Source organism: Aethalodelphis obliquidens, unplaced genomic scaffold (assembly GCF_003676395.1).
Source record: "Aethalodelphis obliquidens isolate GAN/ISIS:26980383/991018 unplaced genomic scaffold, ASM367639v1 scaffold25, whole genome shotgun sequence".
NCBI classification, from domain to species: domain Eukaryota; kingdom Metazoa; phylum Chordata; class Mammalia; order Artiodactyla; family Delphinidae; genus Aethalodelphis; species Aethalodelphis obliquidens.
Genome location: NW_020837969.1, coordinates 31,874,473 through 31,900,287, shown reverse-complemented (window position 1 = coordinate 31,900,287; position 25,815 = coordinate 31,874,473). Strand labels below are relative to the sequence as shown.

The following is a 25,815-nucleotide window of genomic DNA, read 5'->3' as shown; positions in this document are numbered from 1 at the left end:
AGGGGGGGGGGAGGGGGAAGGGGGAGGAAGAGGGGGAGGAGGAAAACTGAAGGAGGAGGTGCTCATTCATCCAAAGCAATGATGTGCAGAGCCTCAGGTGTCAGGGGTGAGAGGTTTGGGACAAGAGGGCCTGTGGGCTCAGGGCAGCGCCGGCCGGTGCCGGGCCACCCACTGGAAGGCGCCGCTGTCGGCCGTTCTGATGAGGTTGGCACGCGGCTCGGGCAGCTGGGCAGGCCGTCTGCTGCGGTCAGGGCCCCGGGAGACCTCCGTTGGGGTGCGCGGGACAGGAGCCCGAGAGTGTCATCAGCCCACACGCGGGTCACCGCCGAGCCGGTCATTCCCGAGAGCGGCGGTCGTTAGGAGCCGAGCCGATGTAAACTGCACACTTGCTCTCCAGACGTCGTTAGTGGCCGGGCGGGCGGCACGCTTGGCGCCCGTGGAGCCAGGCCTGTGATGGTGGGGCCGAGTCACCCCGGGGGTCTGGGGCCTCCTGGAGGGGGAGGCAAGAGGGGCTGTGGCCACACGGGGGCGGGGGCGGGGGAGGCCTCGGCTGGGGTGCGAGTGTGGTTTGTGTGTGTGCGCGCGTCTGAGCGTGTGGGTAGGTCTGAGCGCGCTGATCTGTGCACAGCGTGTCTGCCTGGTGAGCGTGGCTTCCAGTCACCCCTCCGGGGGCTGAGTTTCCACGGCCGAGGTCAGGGGCCTCCTCCTTTCCCCGTCGCTCCAGAGAGACGCCTTCCAGAACCCGCCACCGATTCCCCAGACTCGGGAGGGCTCTGGAGCCTGGCAGGGATTTCTGGGCAGCAGGCACGCCCAGGGCCATCTCTGCGGGTCGGCGAGCCCTCCTCCAGTCCCCGTGTTTTGTTTATTCCTCCAGATGCCAGCCGGGCTGATTCTGTTAGGTTTCAGTGTTTGCAGCAAGTCCACTTAGAACCACTGCTTCTCTGGGCGAGAGCCACCTCCTCGGCAGATCCCAGCGGTTCGCAGGGGTTGTTGGGAAGGGCATGGTGTAATCCCTGGGATATGAAGAATCCATCCGGAGAAACAGGCACGGCCTGAGGTGTCATACAGGCCTGAGTTCAAGGCCTGGTCCCACCACCTACTGTGTCAGCTTGGGCAAGCCGCTTCACTGCTCCATGACTCAGTTTACCCACCTGTACACAAAACGCAACAATAAAACAAACTTAAAAACTTCTGTGCGAGGAGATAGTGAGATGTGACCGACAATCGCCCCAATCCTGGAGTCCTGCGATGTGACCCAGCGCTGCCACTCGGCCAGTCGGTGACGTCTCTGAGCCTGTTTCCTTAAGCAAGTTGAAGGGGTCACCCTGGGTGACCTCTAAGGCTCCTTGCAGCTCTGAAATCTTATGGTTTTGCTCCGCAAAACTCTGTGACTTGGTTTCTTGATAAATATCTCTGCGGGCACCTCCCTGCTTGCTGGGGACCTGGGTCTCCATCTCAGGCGCGTGTGGAAGAGCTGAGCAGTGAGTGGGAGGCCGTCGCGAAGGAGCTGGGTTGCGGTGCAGCTGTGGGACCCGCAGCCTGGGAGCGGCACTGGTCCACGGCAGGTCCGCATCCCCTGACGGGGCCTGGCTGGCTGCTGGGCACCCCGACCTCAGCCCCTCTCCTGGACGTGTCCCCCCATGCTTCCTCAGAAACCCAGGGACAGTGGGGACCCTCTCCACCTGTGCGGGGAAGACAGCCTGTTGGGAGACCAATCTGCAGGCACGGTGCGGGTGATTTCCAAGGAGGACTTTCCAAACCTCAGAACCGATTTTCTATTCCAGCCCCATGATTTGTCAGCCCACGAGACTCTGGCCAGCTCCAGTTCTCTGGGCCTCAGTTTTCTCACCTGTCAAATCGGGATAATTGTGTATACTTCTCAGAACTGGCGGATAGACCCCATGAGATTGTACCGATGTGTCCTGCAAAGGACACACTGCAAATCCACCCCAAGCCTGTGACCTTGGCTGCGGTCCCACGTGCCATCTAACAGCTCTGCTGGGCAACCCCGCGTGGCCGCTCTTCCCTAAAGCATTTCTAACCTAAGCCACACACTTGGCTTTCCTTAAAAAAGAAAAAATAAAATGAATGCATTTTACAGATAGACCAGATCTGAACCAGGATACTTAATGGTGATGCTTTTCTCAGAGGAGCTTCACAGTAATTTTAGAGGTTATTAAAATACACACAGACTTCACCCCCCAGACATCTCTGGGGTCACAAGGGGAGCAAATCTTACCTGAAGACTAAAGTTCAAAGCATCAGGTGGAGAGGATACTCAGAACATCTGGGACGGAGACTTTGCGTCAGTCTTGTCCCCGAGAGGGGCCAGTGGCCATGGCAAGCCGGGTGCAGACAGGGCACCTCTGGGAGCCTCTGTCCCTCAGTGGCAAGTGACCCGGGGCTTTTACTGACACCCTCTGCACTGATGCCGGCGTGTGGAATGAGCACCCAACATCCCTTTGGCCCGTGGTAGCCCATGCTGGATACTTCGTGTGGGCAGCAGCTTGAAGTGTCAGCAGGTAGGTTGTGAGCATCACACCTAGGTGCTACAGGGTCAAAGTTGGGTGTTTCCCGCTTTCTCTGGGGCCTGGTGATTCCCTTCCCACTTCCTCCTTCAAACGACAAGGCTGTGTTTGCCTCTCAGGACCACAAGTGCCAGGAGGACAGTGGCTGAGAGAACTGGGACTGGCTTGTCCAGCCAAGGGAAGTCGTGTGCTGTGTAGCTCAGGTAGAACCCGGCTTGCTGAGGAAACAAAACCTTGACCAACAAGGTGGTGGGGTCCCCCCTCCCCAGGGAGCCGTTCACAGACGGGATGGCCTCTTGCCTGCGGACCCGAGAGGGCTGCATCTGGCAGGAAGCAGGAGGATGACTTCTCCGGTCCTTCCAGCCCCACAGAGTCCGTGGTCCGCAGGGCACCTGCTGGCGGCACTCCTGCTGGTGGCTTCCCCAGGGAGGTGGCTGTGTCGGAGGGCGAACCTTCCTTCTCGGGAGGACGTCGCCTGATTTTCCGGAGGAAGGTGGAGGGACAGCCTGCGGCCTGGTCAAGTCACCCAGCAACCTGGGATGCCAGCCTCGAGTCCCCGCCCTCACGCGTAGACCCTTCAGGAGGGAAAGGCCGGCTCCGGTGTGCACAGTAGAACCTCGAAGCTGGTCCGAGTTGCGTGTCTTTGTGGCGAAGACCAGACGGCTTGGAGCCCCTGACTCCTGGGGACTGGTCCTCTGGTTGCCAGGGAGGAGGCCGACAGACCTGGAATGAAGTGCAGGCCCGGACGGGCCTCCCTCCTGCCCTTTCCTTCATGCAGGCGGGACATCTGGTCCACCCCCCGCTCCGGGTATCAGCTTTCCTGCGGACTTGGCTTTCCCAGTTGTGTAACTGTGTGTGTGAGGGTGTGTGTGCGAGGCGCTGGGGGCAGCGGAGCCCGGGACCGGCTTCTCTGGAAGGACGGGGCTCCGTGGCTGGTGTGGGTTTGCTCGTGACTGACAGCTCTTCGCCTGCAGCCTTCTTTCCTTACAGACCTAATGTGTCTTCTGGCAGGTTTCCTTGTTCGAATTACTCAGGCCCCGCAGAGCACCGGTGCTTTCCTTTTCTTCTGCTCACCACCCCCATCTTGGTCCCCCCTTCCCGAGCGGGTTGGGGGGTGGAATCCGGTCTGGACCAGCTGAGAACTCTCTGTGCTCCTGCCTGGCCCCGGGGCCTTAGAATGAGGAACCCCAGCCAGAGCTGAGAAGCTTCCTGTTCCTCCCTGGGAGCCCTCAGCGTGGAAATTCCAGGCGGGCCCACACCCCAAAAAGCTCTGGCTCAGGAAACCGACACGCAGCTCCTTGTGCAGTGGCCTGGAGGGTCCCTGGCGTTCCCCCCGGGTCTGGCTGTCACGGGGGTGTGAGGCCTGAGAGCCCATTTCCCGGGCGGCTCTCTAACGAGGGTACGCATGGGAGTGCAGCCTGCCGTCCAAGCCGCTGACTCACCCCCAAAGGCCCCCAGAGGAAGGCAGGTCTGGGACTCACGAGGACAGGCCCCAGGATGGCTCAGTAAGAGTTTCCAGGACCGGAGGGGATGGAGTGCTGGGCCGCAGCCTGCTGTTCTGCCTGATGGGTGGTCCTGGGTCAGAGTGAGGGGCCAGGTTCTCCTTGAAGTGGTGGGGGGACTGGCAGAGGACCTCTGGCCCCGGCTTTCCTCCTCCACTGCAGCCACGTTTCTTGGAGGAAGTGACAGATGTGAGAGCGAGCTGGGGTTGTCCTGCAGCCCGGCTGCAGCTTGGTTTTCCGGTTTGGGGCATCTTGTTCTGGCCTTGGAGCAGGGGGAGGGTTGTTCGCATTCGGAGAGGAGGGAAGGGGGCTGTGTGATTACATGCGGTGGGAGCCTGAGGGGCTGGGGGTCCTCTTTCTGAGACGGAGTGTGTGTTGAAGGACAGTACTTGGGGATCGAGGCGGGGGGCAGCGGGGGTCCTGGTTCCAGCTCTTGATGAGCCGGGTCCTTGTTTCCTCTCAGCCCCGTTCACTGATCTCTGGAAGAAGGCTTTGGCTGGATGGCCTCTTAAATCCCACGTCGCTGTCAGCATGTGCTGTGTCCTAACGTGGCGTTCTTTAAACACACACACCATGAAGCGGAACCTTTCTTCAAAGGAAATCTCACCCTGACCTTCATCATAGAAACTGGTCCACGGGGGCCTCTACGCTGGAGGAGGGGGGCCTGGACCTGGGTTGGCCTGGCCACTTCTTACTCACGGCACATGACTGACCCTTACTCTTTTAAGAGGTTCCTGGGCGTGTGGAAGGGTGTCTGACCTCAAGGAAGAGGGGCTGTGATTATCCGATGAGACACTCGCTGTGTACTTCCTTCCTGGACGGACATCGGGGCCTTTACCCAGTGTCCCCTGGCCTGTCCCCTGTGGGTATGGACGATGACATTGCCGCCCACAGCGTGTGGCCCTGCCAGCCTGCACTTGCTGGGGTCCACCTGCTCACCAAAGGCGGGGTGCTCTCCAGGGGACGCTCTGGGGAGACTCTGCTGCAGGGCCCTCTCCTGGCTTCTGTTGGCCGCCGGCAATCCCGGCATCCCTTGACTCATGGCTCCAGTCTCCGCTCTGTCTCCACGTGGCTCTTGTCTGGTGTCTGTGTCCTTTCTACTCTTCTTGTAAGGATACCAGTCGTTGGGTTTGGGATCCACCAAATCCAATGTGGCCTCATCCTAACTAATTGCATCTGAAAAGACTGCATTTCCAAGTAAGGTCATATTCTGGGGGTCCAGGTGCATGTGAATTTGGGGGCACGCTACTGAACTCTCCGTTACTCACTAGCTGTTGTCTTTTGGAAAACTGTAGCCTAAATCCTCTTGTCTTACAAGGTGAATGATAGTTGTACCGACTTTACCAGGTCTCTGTAAGGCCCTTAAGGATGATGCCTGACACTTGCAGTCAGTACCGGGGTCCCTAAGGTGGACTTGGGAGGTGGCAGCAGAGGGCGGTGTTCGTCAAAGGCGTGATGGAGTCGCAGACAAAGAAAGCCGGCTTCACGCGGTGAGTACCAATGCGCGAATCGTGGAAGGCATTTGTAAGGGATAAAAAGCTTTGTTGGTCTGGAGCACCTGGCCTGGCAGAGAAAATTCTAGATGTGAGATGGTGGCCCGCTGAGTGCCGTGTCACACACAACAGGGCCTGGCTCCTGGTGGCCCCTGGGAAGCAGGGAGCAGCTCCAAATACAGCCTGGCTCTGTTGTTTAGCTGCTGGGGGCAGCGGTGTTACAAGGCTGATTTCTAACATTATAGGTGAGCTTGGGAATAGAACCGCCGAAAACCAAGAACCTCAAGGTGCAGCATCTAGAGCATCAGAGGTGAGAGGATGTCTCCCGTCAGCCAAGCCAGGGAAAGTCAGCTGCAGATGTGGGGCAAGGTCGGCTCCCAAGGCATCTTTGGAACAGGTTCTAAAGGGTGGCGCGAGCGATCGTGGAGCCCCCCTCTGTGCCCCTGGCCTGCAGTGCCCCGAGGGTCTCCAGCAGCCCCACCCGAAACCCTCCAGCTGGATGGGTTTGCCCCAGCAGCTCATCTGAAGCGCTTTAGAAAATAAGGACGCTTTAAAAACCATTTATTTGTTGAACGTGAGGCAGGAGAACGTGAGGCACAAAATCTGCATTCACAGGAGGGAGGAACTTTGGAGAAATCGCGACTGGGGGAGATCAGAACTCAGAACGCCAGAGAACGGCCAGCAGTGTTGCCCGGGGGCCTGGGTCTTGAAACCGCATCTTTCCTCACTGGCCAGCAAGTGAAATTCTTCATACAGAGGGTGTGTCAGCCCCTCAGGCCACCAGGAGTAATTAGTCACGCATGCAGGCCGTGTTAAGGATGGTTTCACTGCAAACCCTCAATTTACGACAAATTGGCACTGTAGCTGTTGGGTGTACGGTGTCTATACGTCTGTCCACCAAAGATCAGAACGGGTGCTGACAGGTGACAAGGTGCCTCCTACGTAGTACCAGCTTATCTGCAATGGCTGGGTGGTGGCCGTGAGCTCGAGCATTCTGGGTCCTGAAGTGTCTGTGCTGGTGCCGGAGCTCTGATCGTAGGCCGGGTGACATTCGTCTTCCACCATCCCTGGTCAGTGGCGGTGACATCAGTCCCCGATGCCTGGCGCGTGAGCAGGGCGGTGACCTCCGTTCTTGGGAAGATCCGGGGGGACCCGCCCAGCTTCCCGACTCCTCCTGCTTCGTCCCAGCTCTGGGGGGACAACTGGGGGCAAGCGAGTGTGTGGGCTCAGAGGGTCAGCCCTCTTGACCTCTGCCAGTGAAGGGCACGCCTGGCCAGGGAGCCAGATGCTGGGGAGCAGACTGAGCCAGAGCCGTCGCCCGGAGCCCCAGGGTCCTGACTGTCTTCAGCAGGAAGGGATGCACCGCACACGGGGCGTCCTGGGGCCCATTAACCAAAATCTGTCGGTTCCAGAGCCAGGAGCTTGGTAAACACGTCAGAAGCACTGGCCGCCTGAGTGGTAGGCGTGCCTTGGCAGTTGGCACGCCGCCCCAGGATGTGGTCAGACACCTGCTGCCCAAGAATCTCTGTCCCCGTCATCCGAGTCCTTGCCCATCCACCGGCTTCCCCAGGGGTCTCCTCTGGGCCAACTCGGCCCCGGGGCGCAGCGGCTTCTGCAGCCATGAGGAAGTTTGTTTGTTGATGTATTGATTTTTGTTTCCGTCTCTTTTTAATAAGTAGTTTTCCTGGAGAAGCAGAAAAGAGCCCCAAGGGGGGTACCCAGATCTGCCCCCTTACCTGTGTGTGGGGCTGCGGGTGAGTGGAGAGAAAGAAAGGAGACCCAGTGAAGTCAGGACCTGGAAGCAGGACTCGGGACCCCCAGCTCGGGGCCGACACCCCGGGCCACGTTGCGCGCCTGCTTGCTGAGCTCGGCGGGAGCAAGGAGCCTGGACAGTAGAGAGGAGGCCAGCTTCCAATGTATTGTATCTGTTGTTTTATACAGTTTTGAAAGGTTCCTTTCCATTTACAAAATATTAGCTACATTCCCTGTGTTGTATAAGACATCCTTGAGCCTATCTTCCCCCCAACAGCTTGTACCACCCCCTTCCCCATCCCCCATCATGCCCCCCCATTGGTAACCACGAGTTTGTTCCTATATCTGTGAGTCTGCTTCTTTTTTTTATATTCAGTAGTTAGTTGTACTTTTTAGATTTTTAAGTGATATCGTACAGTATTTGTTTTTCTCTGACTATTTTCACTTAGCATAATGTCCTCCAAGTCCATCCATGCTGCAAATGGCAAATTTTCATTCTTTTTCATGGCTGAGTAGTATTCCATTGTGTCTGTAGTATTCCATTGTGTGTGTGTGTGTGTGTGTGTGTACACCACATCTCCTTTATCCATTCATCTGGATGATTTAGATTGCTTCCACGTCTTGGCTATTGTAAATAATGCTGCTATGAACATTGGGGTGTATGTATCTTTTCAACACACATAGCGTTTTTGTTTTTGTGGATATATGTCCAGGAGTAGGATGGCTGGGTCCTACGTTAGTTCTATTTTTCGTTTTTTGAGAAACCTCCATCCTCCGTAGCAGCTGCACCAATTTACATCCCCACCAACCGTGTAGGAGGGTTCCCTTTTCGAGAGGAGGCCAGCTCAGAGCTAGGACCGGGTGCCGACTGCCATTAACTTTTCAGATTCTTGGCTTCATCCAGACCTACCTGAGGCCACGACAGACTTCACCTTTGGGAGACCAGCATTCCTCTCCATCCTGATTGCATTACGTTGTAATCCAAGGGGACACACGTCTGTCTCTGGTGGGGCAGTGCCGGGCGGGTGGCAGGAGAACGTGTGTGCTCTTGCCCCTCCCTGGGGCTTTGGGGTGAAGCCGGGTGCTGCCCCACCTGATGGACGGGGAAGGTGTGCACGGCGGGCTGGGCTCAGGCTGACGCTCGGCGCCTCCCAGGCCGGGGTCAGGCAGGCTGCTAGGGTGCCTGGGCCTTCTGCCCTCCCTGCTCTTTATACAAAGCCTAGAAAGACTGAAAAAAAGAAACAGAAACATTCAAGTGCAGTCAGCTGGGTAGCTACGTGGTCAGGATCTCGGATGGGCAGGAATAAGCTTCATGGCGGGCGAGGGGTGGGCTCAGGTCTAGGACCAGCCTCTGTTTCTGCCTGTGCATCCTGTGATGGTTAGAATGAACGATTTTGGACATAGGCTGCTTTTTGCCTTCTTTTGAACTTGGTACTTGAGAGACATCTGTGACGAAGCAGAGAGGTACTTCCCTTTCCGAATCCTTTTATACCTCGAACGTCCTTGGGAGGGAAAGGGGGACAGTGACTCCTGAGTGAGGACGCTGCCTGCCCCCAGGCCGCGTCGGCGGAGGAGGCCCTAGGACACGGGTCTCCTGTTCTGCTTATTATTCCCGGCGGCACTGGCACTACCGGGCCTCGCCGTCCTCACTGCACTGAGGGAACGGGACGTAGGACGTAGGGCTGTGGCAAAGGCTCCTTCCAGCCCGATGGTTCTGTATCCACTGGACTCTGCTTCCCCAGCCAGGGCCGTGGAAGTGTGGGCAGCCCCGCGGTCAGACAGGGTGCGGACCCTCTGACCTCTGCACCTGCCTGGTAGCTTTGGCAGCCAGGAGAGGGAGAAGAAGGGCCTCCGTTGCCCTCTCCTCCGCCAGGCCACTCGTCACCACCTCCATGCCAGCCACACCTGTGAAGCATGCACCTCCCCGTTACACACGGGCCACCTGCTCGTTAGGGTGGCTACATACCCTGTTTGCTCAGGAAGGTCCCCGTTTATTCCTGTGGTCGCAGCATAAAAACGAATGGCCCTCAGGAAGGTCCCCGTTTATTCCTGTGGTCCCAGCATAAAAACGAATGGCCCTCAGGAAGGTCCCCGTTTATTCCTGTGGTCCCAGCATAAAAACGAATGGCCCTCTTTCTGTCTCCGAAGTGTCCTGGTTTGCAGGCTCAGTTGTATTCCTTTCGCTTCCCTGCCCGTGACCAGGGCTTTTCCCTGCTGGCTGCCCCAGGAAGCTTCAGGGGGTAGCAAGGAATTTGATTTTTTGTTTGTTTGGGAAATCTGGTCGAATGCACACAGGGTTAATCGATGTTTAATTTGGTGTCGTGGGCTTTCTGTGAAGACCCGCTGAACACCTGCTGGAAGAGTCATGAACTGTAAGCTGTAAACTTCTTATTTACCCAGAGTACAACAAGACTTACTTCTCTTTGGGATACTTTTTTTTCTCACTATAAAAATTATAAAACCTGGAAAATAAAGGGAAACACAATAAAGAACTTAGACATCAGCCGTTCTCAGAGCCCAGAGGCAGCGACTGCCGATGTTTTGCAGTATTTCTCTCCTCTGCGTCTTTGATGTGCACGGTTTTGCGTAGAGATTGCTTCCCAAATAAATTTGCGTGGTAGACTTTTACGCCCCTAAAATTGCTCTGCAGTTTTCCTCACCCTAGGCCTTTCAAAGGCAGAGATTTTTTTTTTACTTACTGTTTCAACGTATCAGTGTCCTCTTTTTTTTTTTTTTAATTGAAGTAAAGTTGATTTACAATGTTGTGTTAGTTTCTGAAATGTTCTCTTAATTATAGGTACCATGCAAGGGTTTCACAGGCATACCTCTGTTAGGGACAGTGATTGGGGTCGGTTTGTCGGAGAACATTCTCTGTGTGTTAGGGAAGAATTAGTGAGACCCAGCCTGCAGCGGCCACCGGCCCAGGCCTCACACGAGGCCTGGGTCCCCTGGACCTTAGCTGAGCGCTGTCCGTGCTTCAGGCGGTGGACGGTGATGGCCTCACCTCCACTCCTCCTGGCACAGTGTCCCCTCGAGATCCGTGGCACCTCGGCCAGTCTCTTGAGCCATCCTGCCTTAGCCTCCCGATCAGCAAGCCAGTTATCAGGGTTGGTTGCTAGAGAATTCGGTGAGTTAACATGTAAAGGCACCTACACCAGGGCCTGATCTGCCAAGTAGCCGTTGACCATCGTTGTTGCTGCTGAAGCAGAGGTTTGAGCGAATGATGCCCGTCTCACCAGTGAGGCTGTGAACTTCAGGGCAGACTGTGCTGTTTATATCTCTTCGTTCGCGTGTGTATCAGTGTTAGCTGAGCTCTGGGATGTGTGGGACACCCACTAGTCCAGGGGCAGGGGTGGGTAGGTGGGCCAGGCCTGCAGGCTCACGGTGGGAGGGCGCTGAGAAAGCACACTCACGGGTACTTACCACCTGTGCTGAGTCCATATGCAGATGGCGGGGTGGGACCTTGAAGGTCAGGGCTGGAGAAGTTCACCTTCGGGGAGAAGATGGTCTGTAGCTTGGCCGGAAGGATGGGTAGGAAAAGCATAAATTTTGTCTGGAGCACACCCTCTGCTCAGAGGGATCAACTATGAGAACAGTGAAGGGAGGAGATCTGAGGTGTGCCTGCCGCCGCTTCTCAGAGGCCTGACTCATAGCTGCTTTGGGGATCTCCCAGCCGAGGGGTCAGGGCACTGCCAGGCCTCTTCTCCCATCCGTCAGTTGGGATAGTGTGAAGACCTGCCTGCCGCCGTGCTGGGAGATGATTTCTGGGAGCTGTCTTTGAGTTTAGACAACTCCACAGTCAGGGCCAGGCTCTTGTGCCATTGTGTTCTCTGTGGGCTTGGGCTGTGACCACTGTCAGCAGGGTCCCCGGGCGCCGTGAGCCGGCGAGGGCACCCGGTACCATCTGAGATAGAGGCTACTTTCCCTTGGATAATCTATACTGAGTTTCAAGACAGAGAAAGGAAGTATGAAGACTTAGACAGATTGCCCGTGCTGGAATGGAAATTGAGATTCACTGGTCCAAATGGCTACATGAAGACCCAGAGAAGTAAAATGATTTGTACAAAAGTTAGTGATGGAATCCCAACCAGGAGCTGGAGTTGGTTGACTTAGAGTCCTTTACTCTGAAAGATGCTGCCTCTCGCTAACAAAGCCTTGGTTTTCCTGACTTTGCAAGATTCCACCTCTGCCGGGTAGGGGCCCCAGAGACCTCAGCGATTCTGAAAATGGCACTAGAACAGCTTGCCCAAGGTCAGCTGGGTCTTGGACCTGCCCGTGCTGACTTCAGCCTGAGTTTTAATGAGTTTGGAGGGCTGCCCTGGGCTTCCAGTAAGTTTAAACACCATCCAAGAAAGCGTCCTCAGAATGCGTCACTGTGAATAACCAAGGTGACAGACCAAAAAGCCCACCCTCAAACCCTTTGGACCAGTGGTTCTCAAGTGTGGTCCCCAGACCAGCAGCATTAGAGTCACTTGGGAACGTGTTAGAAATGCACATTCTCAGGCCCCATCCCATTACTGCTGAAGCAGAAACTCTGGGGGCAGGCTGGCAATCTGCATTTTTTTTTTTTTTTGCGGTACGCGGGCCTCTCACTGTTGTGGCCTCTCCCGTTGTGGAGCACAGGCTCCGGACGCGCAGGCTCAGCAGCCATGGCTCACGGGCCAAGCCGCTCTGTGGCATGTAGGATCCTCCCGGACCAGGGCAGGAACCCGTGTCCCCTGCATCGGCAGGCGGACTCCCAACCATTGCGCCACCAGGGAAGCCCCCCAATCTGCATTTTAACAAGTCCTCCAGGAGATCTTGAGGACCCCTCTCTGGAGCATCTCTCAGAGCCAGGGCTAGCTCATGGCTTTTCCGATTCTTGGTTCTGAAACCCACTCCCCATCGTCTTCTTTCCAAGAGACCATTGCGCACTCCAACGTGCCGTGTGGCGTGAACACTGCGGGGTGGAATGGAAAACTAGTGAGCCCTCCGGCAGGAGGACTGTTTGCCTTGGCCGGTTGGCCCGGACTTGGAGCCAAGGTTCCATTAATCCTTTTGAGTGACTTTATTTAAGCAAGTCTCCTATTCTCCTCTGCCGACTGCTTGGGGAGGCATGGGGGAGGGATGCGGTCCTTACTGGGAGGAGAGGGGCCCAAGCCCCTGCTGCCTGGGCCGCGGTGCACACGTCGTCCCTAATAAACCCACGCCAGGCAGCCCTTTGCTCTCGAAGTGGGGCTTCCATTTTGCACCATTAGCTTCGATCAGTGGGGATTTAACACAAGCCACGAAATCAAGCGCTTAGGCAGCGGGATTCCGATGGCTGACACCGCCGCCGCCGTGCTGCGTGCGTGAGTACTTGTAAGTGGGTTGGGAGGGCACAGAGCTGCAAATTCCACCCTCCCGCCTGACCATCCCCCCACCTCCCCAAGATGTCTGGGATCCAGAAAACAGGACAATTTCAGTTAAATAATTTGTCTCAAATAAGTCACTCAGGAGCATTTTTTACATCTGCTGTTTTCTTGTAAATGAGGAAAAAAGAAAAGCTGCTTTCAATCTTTTTGTTTTTTTGTTTTGTTTTGATTTTTCTTTGTTTTCCCTTCTCTCTCTGTAGCGTCTGTCCTGTAGCCAGTAGATGCCTGTAAGTATGCAGCACGTGGTTTGTGGTCGGGGAGAGAGTCTGAGTTATTGTACCAAGCGCGAGCCCCTTTCTTTGCTAAAGGAATTAATGATGCAAACACTGGCCCCTGCTGGGAACGGAGGTCTGTTGAGCTGCCTTTGCAGGGCCTTTGTCAGCAGGACTCATTTGGATCCCAGTGCCTGCGAGCCAGCCTGTGCCGTGCCCAGACCCTCTGCTGAGTGTTGGAAGCGGCGGCAGTTTCTCCCAGCCCCGCCCTTACCCAGCGCTGTTACCAAATCTCATTTGCACAGTTGGCTTTGGGGATGGCGCTTTCTGCCTCAGGGTCGCCCACCCAAGAGATTTGTGAAAACGGGGCTGGGACGTAGAAAAGCAGGTCCTCTCTGTCTGACTGCTTAGTGAGGTCTTGCTATCTGAACAGGCTCTTTCACCAGGAGGCAGGGTGGGAGGAGGGGTGTAAGCTGAACCCCCAGGGCTGATGCTCCAGGCGCCCACCTGTGGGCTCTTCCTGGTCCTGGGGTCTGGGAACAGGCCACTCAGTAAAGAGTTTGTCCATCTGCTGCACAGATCATGTGTTTGGGAACTTCAGCCCTGTCTGTCAGAGAAAGTAATTTAGGAAAGCAAGCAAGTCAGGAGTCAGACTGTGTGGTGGGTTACCTGCCCCAGGATGATTTTTTTTTTTTTTTTTCTTTTGCGGTACGCGGACCTCTCACTGCTGTGGCCTCTCCCGTTGCGGAGCACAGGCTCCGGACGCGCAGGCTCAGCGGCCATGGCTCACGGGCCCAGCCGCTCCGCGGCACGTGGGATCCTCCCGGACCGGGGCACGAACCCGCGTCCCCTGCATCGGCAGGTGGACTCCCAACCACTGCGCCACCAGGGAAGCCCCTAGGATGATTTTTTATTAGCACCTATTGGAGATAGTATATCTCACTGCTGGTCACTTGTCCCCAGAATCTGCAGGGACCCCATGCTTTCCTGCTCCTTTCTTGGAGGAACTGTGGCTGGGCTGAGAGGCAGGGAGCTGTGGGCACCTCCAGCCTCGGGCAGCCTATTCAGCTGAACCAGGTTTGACGTCCCTTTGCATTCAAAGTAAATAATCCGAATTCTAACCTAATTGGTTTTTTATCTGAAAAATGATCGGCTTGACAAGCTCTATAGGCTACCCCGTGCTCCCAAATAAACAGTGGAAAAGGCAGAATTCTTAAACAAAACCCTTCCTGAGAAGCCCTAATGCCAAGCTGCTCCTGCTGGACGGGGAGTGAAGGGCAGGAAATGTAATCTTTGTGTTTCTGTTAAGAGCTCCCATTTTGTGATTCACTGACATTTTATATACATTTCAGTTCTTTACTAGACAGCAAGCTTTTTTAAAATCTAAGTTTTTTGCTTCAGAATAAATGCAATTTAAAACGTCAAATAGTATTAAAAGGCTTTTAACAAAAAACTGCAGGCCTCTGCCCCATGCCTTCCAACCACTAATTTCCACAACCCAGAGGTAATAATTTTCAGCTATTTTAGTTATTTCTTATGATAGATAGCAAAATCGAGTAAATAAATACCATACTTAATTTTAATTTTGATTTTCAGACATTGCTTATTGATTTTCTATTAGTGAAGACAAAGATCCGTCTCACTTTTGTTTCTTAATTTTAATTTTTACACAGTTTTAATTTTTAGTTAAATTCTTCGTTTTAATTTTTAGACACTATTTATTGCTTTTCTATGATTGACGATAAAGACATCTGTCTTATACCCTATTCCCTCTTCTCCCCATTCTTTTCAATATAGTTATATCACACTTCCGCTTAAATTGACATTCAGCGTTTAATTTTTGTAATTATGTCAATATTATCTGCAGCTGAGCCATGTAGTGTGCTGCATTTATATTTCCTTTATTATACACCATTTTGTTTTCCCTTGAGATAGTAGTTGCCTCATTTTATTTTCCTGGCTCCTCGTGTTTGTGCTTCGAATTCCGCCCCAGACCTTCCTGCAGATGTACATGTATCCCTCTGTCCTCCTGTTTCAGTCTGGACTGATTGAGCTTTGCGCCGGCCACACAGTTGTTCTGGAGGAACCATTCTAAGACTTCCATTGCTTTTATCTTATGTGAGAGCTTTAGTTTCCTGATCCTGGGTCTTGTGCTGCATTTTTGGGGCAGTTTCCTAAGAACAGATACATGGAAGATTTTTTTTTTTAACCATTAAATGCCTGAAGTTGTCTTTATTCTCCTGTCCTACATTGACTGGCTCAGTATTGAATTTGGAAATTGTTTTGGCTTCTAGTGTTGCTATTGACCAATCCAGGACCATTCTGATGCCTGGTCCTCTGCAGCAGATGTAGCCTCGCTTTGTCTCTGGAGGATTTTGTAAGTTCTTTTTACCTCTGGTGTTTCTAAATGCTGATTCATCGACCCCGGGCACTGTGTAATCTGAGAACTTGCATTCTTCATTTCTGGAAAATTTTTCTTGCATTATTTCTTTGGTATTTTCTCTCATTTGTCTTCTTGGTTTTCTCTTATTCAGATGTTGAACCTCCTGGTTGGGTTCTCTCTTTTATCTTTCTCTCTCCTGTTTCCACCTCTTTGTCGTTTTTTTCCAAGCTTATCTTAAAGCACGTGTGTTGCATTCTTTATTTCTGCTCTTACCTTTTAAAACTTCAAATACTCTTGGTTCTCTGAACATTCCTTTTAACAGCATCCTGTGCTGGTTTCATGAACACAGTATCTTCCATTATCTTTGTAAACAGTTTTCTTCTGTGCCATAGCTTGTTTCTGTTATCTCTGATTTCTTTTTTTCTGTGTGTTCCGTGCGTTTTGGTCTCTCGTTCACGTTTAGAGTCTTTCCTTTAAAAGCCTGCTGATCTTGGCCGGCCGCTGGAGCTCAAGAGTAAAGCACTAACTTGGCGCTCTTTGCGTGTATGCATGGCCTGTGAGTGGTTGGGCCTCATTTTGGAATTTTGTTAGGGGGAGCTGTAGGTCTTCTCTTTGGGGCTACTAGTTTCTTAAGATAGAAATCCTATAATCCTCTGACTGGGGGTATTGCTGTAGTGTTCTAAGACCTGAGGGTCTCGCCCTTCACTGTGCAGACTTCCATTTAACCCTTTGGTGTCGGGGCAGCTCCCCCCTACTCCGTCCTCCTGTGAGGCTGGTGTCCGCAAGCCCAGTCTGTCTGGGTTCAGACCTTCTGTACGGAATAAACGTCTTGGCTGCCTCTGGAGTTGGTGAGGGACAGTCATCTGGATTTATGGCCAGGCTGGTGGATCTGGGTGCCCTGATGCAGACTCCTCAGTTCCTATATTTAATACAGTCTCTGTCATGGAGTGCGGAAGCACCCAGTGGCCCCAGTTCACGAGCACGTCTGGGTCCTGCCATGTGGACCTGCTGCTTTCTTACTGTCAGCTCCCTCTGTTAGCAGCTGGGTTTCAGCTTTTCTCTTCTCATCAAGCCAGGACCCACCATCCATTTGCTTCCTATTATACTAAATGTGATGTCCTTGTTTCTTTACCATTTTCTTGCGTGTGTTTATAACTTTTTTTAAACTATAATTTTAGAGGGGTGGAAATGATTGTGTGCTCAATCTACTATGTTTGGCTAGAAGTGGCCAGCGATGACTCCACAAACATTCCAGACGCTTGGTGGTTGTCAGGATGGAAAACCTTTGCACTTCCCGTTGGTTTGGAGCTCTCTGGGAGTCTCCCTGACCCCCTGGGATTGTGGCTCCCACAGGTCGTCAGCAAAGCCCCCCACTGCCAAGGCTGGCAAGCTGGTCCCACGCTCGTTCTTAAGCTCCTGCAGCGTTGGGGATGAAGGAGCATTTCTTCCACTTGAAGCGCCTTCCCGCTGTGCTTTCCGAGACGCTGAGCTACCTAGTTTTCCATCCGTGCCTCTGATGACTTTGCAGGGACTCCCCAGTGGAGGTTCCTCCTTCTCTTCTCTGTCTCTGTACTTTATTCTTCACTGCAACCGTTATCTGTAATCAGAGGAGTCACAAAGCTGGGGACTGACTCAGCCTCTTCGGCACCTTCCCCATCTCAGGCCCTTTCTTGCACTCCTGCAGCGATTCCACACTGTCGATCGTGTAAATGCCTGGCCCTTGGCCAACAGTGGCCTCTCGTCCAGGCTCCCTGTCTGGGTATTTGGAAGGATGGCGGCCCCATTAGCATAAGCAGGTCAGGAGAAAAAGACGGTTTTGAAGAGAGTGTGGGTTTGGGATGAGTGTAACAAGCTTCCTCTGCTCGTTTCAGCCTCAGAAAATGGCCAGGCTTTGTGGGGAGGCTACCAAGGGGGTGTCATTTGTGGGCAAAAAATATGGTTTCGGTGACTGCAAGTGGGATGAAACTTTCAGGGTCTAACCTGAATAGAAGGGGTTATTTATTTTAAGGTTGTGGAGAAAGACCCAGACAGCCCCTAACTGTGACCTTAAGTTTTGAGTTTTCAAAGTTTCTGGTCTCTGCATCCTCGCTGGCCCTGACCAGCAAGGTGAAAGGCAGGAGTCATATCCTACTGTTGGAGGGCGTTCAGTTGCTGCTAAGAAAAACCGCAGAGAAGGGTTTTGTTTCTTGTTTTGTTTTGTTTTAGTTCAGGGCCTGGCTGTCACGGGTAGCTGAGATCAAGGGCCTGAGGCAGGTGTAGAATCATCACCCTGTGGGAGACAGGCTTGGGAGGGGGCAGAGAAGGACGGGGACAGGGTGGGCGCAGCAGTCTGCCTGGGATTGCCCAGCACGGGCCCTCTGCATGCCCGACCGGCCAGGCCGGCAGGCAGACGGCACTCCACGCTTTACAGCCTCCAGGAGCTCAGATCCAGGTTCTGTGGCCACCCAGTTAGAACCCAGGACCGGGGACTCCAGCAGCGCCCCAGTCGTGAGCCCAGCTGCTGCACCAGCACCGGTTGCAGCGCAGACACAGTCCCTGGGCAAGCGAAATCCCTGGGGTCCAGGCTGTCTGCATGGTGGAGGCCGGGTGGGGGAAAAGGAAGTGGTCAGTCTCCCCCCACCCCATCCCAGCAGCCCCTGGGTGTATGTGGTGGGCGGCTGCACACATACCCACAAGGCAAGGGGAAGTCGACCTGGGATGGCTAATCGCCTATCCAAACATTGCTGGTAATCTGCATCCCTGAAATAAAGCCCTGAAAGATGGAAAGATGTTAGTAATTTCTGGCCACATGTGCCTCCTTCTTCCCTGCTCTCCCTACCTCAAAAAGAGAAAGGAGCCAAATGGCAAGAAACGAAGAGTCTAATGCAGAACACATTTCCATCGTTTGCTTTTCCCTCTCCCCGCCATGCTCCCACCTATGTAAACTAAATTCCTTGACACGGTCATGGCAAAGGAACATTAATTTTTGATTTGAGTTGTGATTAAAAGCAACACAATCAAAAGAGGGAAATAGTTTCCACTGAAGCAATAGCATCTGAAACCCCGTCATGGTATAGTAGGAACCAGCGTGGTCTTTGGGGTCAGGGGTGGGTTCTATAGTCCTGAGTCTCTTTTCACAAAGTGTGGCCTCGTGTCGTTCCTTAACCTGAGTCCTTCTCCTTGATCGTCGTTAGTAATAACAGCGGTTGCTGTGCATTAAGTCAGGAGAGCCGCACAGAGAGCACCTGTCCTGTGCTTGGCACACAGTGGGTTCTCCAAAAAACATGATGGCTCACTTCTCTGCAGAAAAGAGGCTGCCCAGTTGTCACTGGAAATGCATTCGTCCCTGCCAGTGATGTAATTGATCCCAGCTTTAGACCTTGGGTCACGTGACACGTTGGGGCACTTCTCGGAGGGTGTCTTCACCGCCTCGCCTTCCTGCAGTCCCTGGCCGCCTTCCTTGGGTCAGTCGGTTCTCGCAGTGCGGAGGGCGGGCAGAGATGGAGCCCTGATCTGCCCGGGCCTGGGCAGGGAGTCTCCTCTGGCTCAACCCCCCGGACACATTTCTAGATGAGCGAACTATAGACTGGCCCAGGTGAAGTCTTTTCTCAGGTGGCCCACCGGGTACAAGGATGGTAAGCCGACAAGGGGAGCTGAGCCGGGGTGGGAGAGGGAGGCTGCTTGGGCAGGTCTGGGCGGAGGTCCCAGAGGGGTGGTCTCTGCTGGTTCCTAGTTGCGGCTTTCCCACCTGCTGGTCCCCCTGCCTCTGCCCTCAGGGTGGGAGTGGGTGCAGGAATCGAGCAAGATCAGAGGTGCTGGGCGGTGGCTGGTTCTGTGGGGCGGGGGCAGTAAAGAGAGGAGCTCACTGGGAAACTGTGCTCAGTGCACTCCCGTGGGCAGAGGGGCTGGGCCAGCCTGCGAGGTCAGGGCTAACCATCTGCTGCTTGGGCCAGTCCCCCAAACCTCCGCCACCCTTGGGGGCTGCGGGCCTGGGGTATCTGTTACCCGGGGCTCGGTGGCTGCAGAGCCGGGACTCCTGTAAGCAGAAGGGATGGGAGTGCATTTGATTTCCTGATTTTGACACATCCACTGAAGCTTTGTTCCTAGGATTTCTCCCAATTCTTGGGGTGGCCAAGAGTGTGCTTTCTAATCAGCTAAAGAATAAATAATAAAGCCTTCGCTCTTGCGGTGTTCCCTTTCAACCAGGAGGAACTCTTACCATTTCGTAAGTAAAGTCATTTTGAAATGTGGGTAAACCTGGGAAGAGAGCCCGAGCCCTTTTCCCGTATTGTCTTGGTCCATTTAATCAGCACTTGAAATGTCAGCTTCATTATAAAGAATTTTGCAATTCGGCCTGGACAGCACGGTGATTATAAGTGCACGCTCAGTCCGTGGGTTTAGTTTAGGGTCAGTGACTCTGGGCAAGTAAACGTAACCATTACGCCTCAGTTTTCTCATCTGTTCAATGGGGGAAATAATTGCACCTTCCTCGTGGAGGTATCAGGTTTCACTGAGGAAGTGCATGGAAAATACTCAGCGCTCCTGAGGGCATCCAGATGCTTTCCTAGTCATTAGCTACTGTCCGTAGCTCGATTCAAGTCTCTCCTCATGGGATGTGGGTGGAAGCTTTGAGTTATTCGAAAGAGAGGGCTTGATGATTTGGAATTCACAAGAATTCAAGGGGTGGACACATCATCTGGCGACCAGAATCTAGAAATGCTTTCCAACTCCTTTGGAACTCTCCAGGGCTGGCGAGGCTTCCAGGGGAGTTGACTGTTATAAGCACGCTGTGTTTGTGTTTCTGGTGCATTTCCGATGACTAGAACGCCTCCACGCTAATTTGTCCTCACCAATTAACCCCATGAAGCCAGCACTAGAGTGTGTGGTCCACACACTAACCCTGAAGCACCGTTGACTCAGGCTCTGTAGAGACAAAGAGGCCGGAAGGCAGAGCTGGCAGAGGGCTGGCTTTCCGTCTCTTCGGGGAGCCGTGCTGAGAATGGAAGAAGCCCAGGTACCATGTGAGATTTAAGGAATCACCACCTGGATTTATCCATCAGGCCCTCACCAGGACTTGCTCGAATGGGTCGAGAGGTCAAAGTCGGGTTTGGTTCTGTGGGTCTACACGGTGGGTAGGCTAGCCCGTTAGTGGCGCCATCTAGTGGTTGATGAGTGGTGGACAGCACGTCAATGGTACCTGCTGTCTGAACGCCCTGGAGGCCCAGTGGTTGGAACCCTGGTTTCTCTGATGACAAAGTTGGACGCTGACGTTTGATGCAGTCAGCTTTCCCTTGCTGACTGCACACACACAGGTTCTGTCTGTCTTCTTTCCAGGACCCAACTGACAAAGAATTTTAGGTCCTTTGGATATTTAAAAAAAACGTAAACCAATAACTTTCTCCTTAAAACAAACAAACGAACAAAACAGCGTAAGTTTTTTCTTTGAGTGCTGATGTTGGTAGCATTGGATTATGTGGACTTGATTGGATTAGATGATCCCCTTCCTCTCTTAAAGCATCGTATGATAGTCTGAGTCCTGGAGTTTTAAAAAAGAGACACATGATTTGGTTTTGAACTTTTATCTGAGACTCTCACGGCATCCTGTGACAACCATTGAGATACCATCAGATACTGCAAAACCAGGGGGCAGGATTGGTACGTGAAGCTGAGACCTTGGTCCTTATCTATAGAATAGACAGATAGGGCCTCCCTCTTTTAGGTGATCTTTGCCTTTTATGTCTCCTGCTCTTCTGCCCGCGGGTGGGTTGTGGTTTCTGATGAAAAGCCGTGTTCTAAAACTCTCTCTCTCCCTTCTCTCCTCTTCCCTCTCTGTCCTCCCCCTCTCTAGCCCTGAGGATGAAAATCAAAGAAGTGAAAAAGGAAAATGGCGACAAGAAGATTGTTCCCAAGAAGAAGAAGCCCCTGAAGCTGGGGCCCATCAAGAAGAAGGAGTTGAAGAAGCTGGTCCTATACCTGAAGAATGGGGCTGACTGCCCCTGTCACCAGCTGGACAACCTCAGCCACCACTTCCTCATCATGGGCCGCAAGGTCAAGAGCCAGTACCTGCTGACGGCCATCCATAAGTGGGACAAGAAAAACAAAGAATTCAAAAACTTCATGAAGAAGATGAAGAATCACGAATGTCCCACTTTCCAGTCGGTCTTTAAGTGATTCTCGTGGGGTGGGTTAGGGGGGAGAGGACACCCCTGGACCCTCGGCGGTTCACACCCCCTGATCCTTCGAGGTGGAGGGCATCGTAATCCAACTACTTTGCCCTTGCAGCATTTCCCACTCCTCCCTCCGTCCCCATGCTCCAGACCCCAGTATAGCCGATATTTAAAGCCGCATGCCCAGATGAGGAAACCCATTTAGATCAGGAAGCTTCTGAAGACCTACAGTGTGGAGCAGCATGTCCCCAGGGGAAGGGAAGTGCAGCATGATCTCAATCAGAGACACAGTCACTACAAAAGAAAACGCTGCCGGTAAAGAAAGGGGGTGGGCAGCAAGGGAGAGGCGGCAGCAAACGTTAGGTTCTGCCACTCTCTTTGTGTCGTTACAGATTGCTTATGGATCTATCCGCTAATCTACGCCTTTGGAACTAGAAAATTCTAACTGTTGGTAAGATGCACGGCTTTCAGTTCCAGAGGAGTTTCTCTTTCTGTCCGTCGTGGACAGAAACAGACACCACACTCAGAGAGTGACAGTGCACAGGAGAAATAGTAAGAACAAAGGGAGGGGCCTGCATTGCTTGGCCCTGTGGCCATGTGTCATCTCTGATACGAACCAGCCAGTCTCAGATGCCCTGGAGGTGGTTACCGTCAGCCTCGGGTTTGATCTCACCTCCTGACACGTGGAGGGCGGCACGGGCCCGCCTTGGTGACAGAGGTGATGATTCGTAGACTGAGAAGGCAACGGTGGTTTTCAAAAAACAGAGTTAAAGGAGAAAAACAGAAAAAATTGAGAACAGTCGAGCAAGTTGCTAGTGTAGGGTGAATTGTCATTGGGCAAAGAGCTTAGTATTCTAATTCCCTTGTTTGTTCATTTCACATTGTTTTAAAGCGACCAACAGACCCACTTACTTTTCAAGGTTTTAAAAAAAAATCTCCACTGAGCATTTGAAAGGTGTGGTAGGACTGGGGTCTCTTGGTGCCTTTGAGGCAACTTTCTAGCTGAGTGGCTGTCTCTCTGAGCATTTCCAGTGGGAGGTGGATTCTCCTGGTAGTGTAGCTGTGGGTCCTCCTTCCTGAGGGGTTCTGGCTTGCCCTGGCCCGAACACAACGCTAATCAAAACTCACAGTACATCCCATTCCTGTCTTTCCTGTGAAGAAATGGATTCCTTTGAACTTGATTGCCTAGAGAGCCGAGAAATTCAGAATAGCCTGCCTGCCTGTCCTCTGCACTAAAAAAAAATGTTTGTTTGGCTTTGCTTTTTTCATTTCTGCAGAGGGAAAGCTAAGCTACAAGGGTCCCAGTCCAAGGAGGGAGTTTAAAAGGCAAAGCAGCTACGGTTTTCCCCCAAGGGCCCTAAGATAATTCTCAAAGCCATCGTGTTTAATGAGTGATGTACATAAACCCATTCAGGGAAGCAACTTGACTTCTGTTGTTCAATGTATAGGAAGTAATTCCTCCCAGATTAATTTCTCCCTCAAGCCTGATTCTTAATTCTCTGTAACACCTCGAGGATTTAACGATTGTCCCTCTGGGCAAATGTTTATACCCAATACAATGCTTCAGTGGGGCTGGAAGGCGTCACCCGCATGGCCTCTGCCTGACACAGAAACAGTGGAAGAGTCTGTTCACTTCCCAAAACTCCAGTCTGAAAGCCAGCCTGCCGACTTCAGTACGTTCTTGAGGGTTATCCTGATCTAATGAACCCCTGACAATTAGTGACCCATCATTTAATACTTTTTTTTTTGGTTCTCTCTGACCTTTAATCATAAAGTGTTGGGGATCTTAAGTGATTCGCCTGTAATTTTGGATGATTTTTTTAAAATGTGTATATATATTAGTTAATTAGAGATATTCTGCTTTCCTGTTGTCAACTGAAATTCAGAGCAATTTCGTGAGCGTATGGTCTTGACTGATTAACTCAAGAGTTCTGTGCTCGTTTGCATCTGCTTGTTTGGACAGAGTGGGTCAGGCAACAAGGCCTCTGTCCAGGGCGAGGGCCTTGGGAAGGGCTTTGTGTGGGCCATAGCAGTTACCCCAGGAAGGTTATACATGAACAGGTGGACTCCCTAAATGGGAATTCTCAGGTAGGAAGCAGTAAGAGAGTTCAAAATAAGTTGGAAATGTGAATTGCAATGGTAGAGTCCAACCACAGAGTCCCGGGACTGAGTTTCACCGTGGACTTGGGACAGCCTTGACTATCACACATCAACCATTGCAGGGCACAGGGAGGCTCTGGGCCCAAAGCCGCATTTGATCACAAACCTTTGTTTTTCTCAACAAAGGATGTAACAAAAACGATGTGCAGACTCATTGGCTTTCTCAGTGGTTTCCAAAAGAGGTCTGTGTGTGATTTGGTCATTATTGCTAGTGCAAAGGTTGTATTCGTGAAGGTTTAAAATCATCATTCTGGGTGGAATCCAGTGAGGTCGTGGGCAGAACTCAGCTAAATCTTTGAAGAATATTAGTACTTATCTTAGAAGATAGAAAGTGAGGTGAGAATTCCAAGAACACTTTATTTTTAGAGCATCCTGTGTCACACTTGGCTTTGGGTGTCGGTGAATTAGCACTGAGGGCTCCCTAAGGCGCCTGGGTCTGTAAATTACAGAAACCCCATTGCCCAAACCTAGAGTCTGTCTTTCTCATCAGACTCCAAGTAACTAATGGCTTTGCTGTAACCCCGTGGTTGTGTTGGGCTCAGGCGTTCTGTTTTAGGAGAGACTGTCGTGGCATAATGTGCTGGCCCTCCTGACCTTTCACCAGCAGATGCACAGGACACAGACGAGATTCCTGTTTCCTCTAGTTCCTCCACGTAGCACTCCTCTTATAGAGTCTAAATCTCTTACAAAAGCTTTGAATACTGTGAAAATGTTTTACATTCCATTTCATTTGTGTGTTGTTTTTTTAACTGCATTTTACCAGATGTTTTGATGTTATCACTTATGTTAATAGTAATTCCCGTATGTGTTCATTTTATTTTCATGCCTTCCTGCCATGTATCAATATTCACTCAACTAAAATCACTCAATTAATCAACGGTAATGTGCATGGTGACTTTTTCCCGCCAGTGATGCACCATTCACCCTCCTCCACTGCACACATACCCCTCTCTTGATTTTTTTCGGGTCCCAGTTTAACAGCTTTCAAATGGTAACGGGGCATGGTGGGCCAGAGGAGTACCTGGGGTGCCCTGCAGACACCCTCACCCCATCCCACATACACCACCTGCTCCCATGAATCATTTCCAGAAGTTTCCCCCGGCTGTGTGTTTCAGATCAGAGAGAAAGTTAAATACTTGCTCTCCAAGAATGTATTTTTCAACCTGCCTGCGTTTCTTTTCCATGTTTTTGGTTTCAGATGATCTTTCCCCTCCAGCCAATTCTATGTTAAAATTCCAACTAAAATCTGAAAACTCTTTGGGACCTGGAGTCTGAGACCCACATGAGCCGTAGAGGAGACCATGTCTGCCCCTTTAATTTACAGATGGGAAGCCAGATGTGAGATGGCTAGGGTTTCCCAAGGAGGGTGGGGCTCCCAGGTCACTGGTGTTGCTGGAACCAGAACCCAGGGCTCCCAAGTCCCAGTCCTATGGGATCAAGGTCTGAATTACAGCTGAGCCTCCCTCTGGACCCAGACTGTGTCACTTGGCGAGCCCAAGCTCTCTGATATGAGGCTATAGGCTGCTATAGGCTTCTTGCCTAAGGAATTCCTCGCTGTGATTTTTAATTCTGTGAGCGATGACACTGACAACTTCAGTTCATGTCTTTCCCTGACTAACAAGGCACTTCCAAACCTCAGGCAGTCTCACCCAGAAGTGAGCAAATACTCCAAGTGACCCCAGACCACACCTAAGCACAGAGACACCATTTTTAAGGCGTGGTATGAGGACTTGTAAAAATTCCACTAAGTCGTGCTCTGGTATCAAAAGATTTTCCCATACTAGTGGACCTGTACCTGGAATGCCAGCCCAGCCAAGGAAAATACTGGCATTTCCTTTTTATTCCTCTGTGGTTAATAAGAAGGAAAATCTCTTTTAGGCTGGGCGTGGATATCATTGTCACCCCACTGAACCCTACCACCACGACCCATATGTTCTCACTGCTCTTTTGCATTTTTAAAAATCAAATCAGTATAACTGAGTCATTTTGCTGTATCGCAGAGACTGGCACAACATTGTAAATCAACTATACTTCATTAAAAAATTAAAATTAAAAAAATTTAAAAGTTAAAATAGAATTATCAAAAAAAAATCAAATCACCAAAAAGATGATGAAGTGTGTTCAAAGGCATCCCGGCTTCAGCAGCTGGCGTCGCCCTGGAGTTTGGGTTGTTCCAAGTGTCAGGACTGCCAGAGCCGCGTGACTAAGAGAGGGTTGGCAGGGCTGAGAACAGCAGCCTTACGCTC

At 52.2% G+C, this 25,815-nt stretch overlaps 1 protein-coding gene across 1 annotated transcript in view; it reads left to right on the top strand.

The window, feature by feature from the left end:
• The window catches only part of SFRP1 (secreted frizzled related protein 1), a 43,638-nt gene extending 19,192 nt beyond the window's left edge, over window positions 1-24,446 (top strand). Inside the window, exon 3 of the mRNA XM_027122895.1 lies at window positions 21,091-24,446. Within this exon, the coding sequence (XP_026978696.1) occupies window positions 21,091-21,413 (323 nt within the window). The 3' untranslated portion in view covers window positions 21,414-24,446. The remainder of the gene's footprint in view (window positions 1-21,090) is intronic.
• The last annotated feature ends 1,369 nt before the right edge of the window (window positions 24,447-25,815 follow it).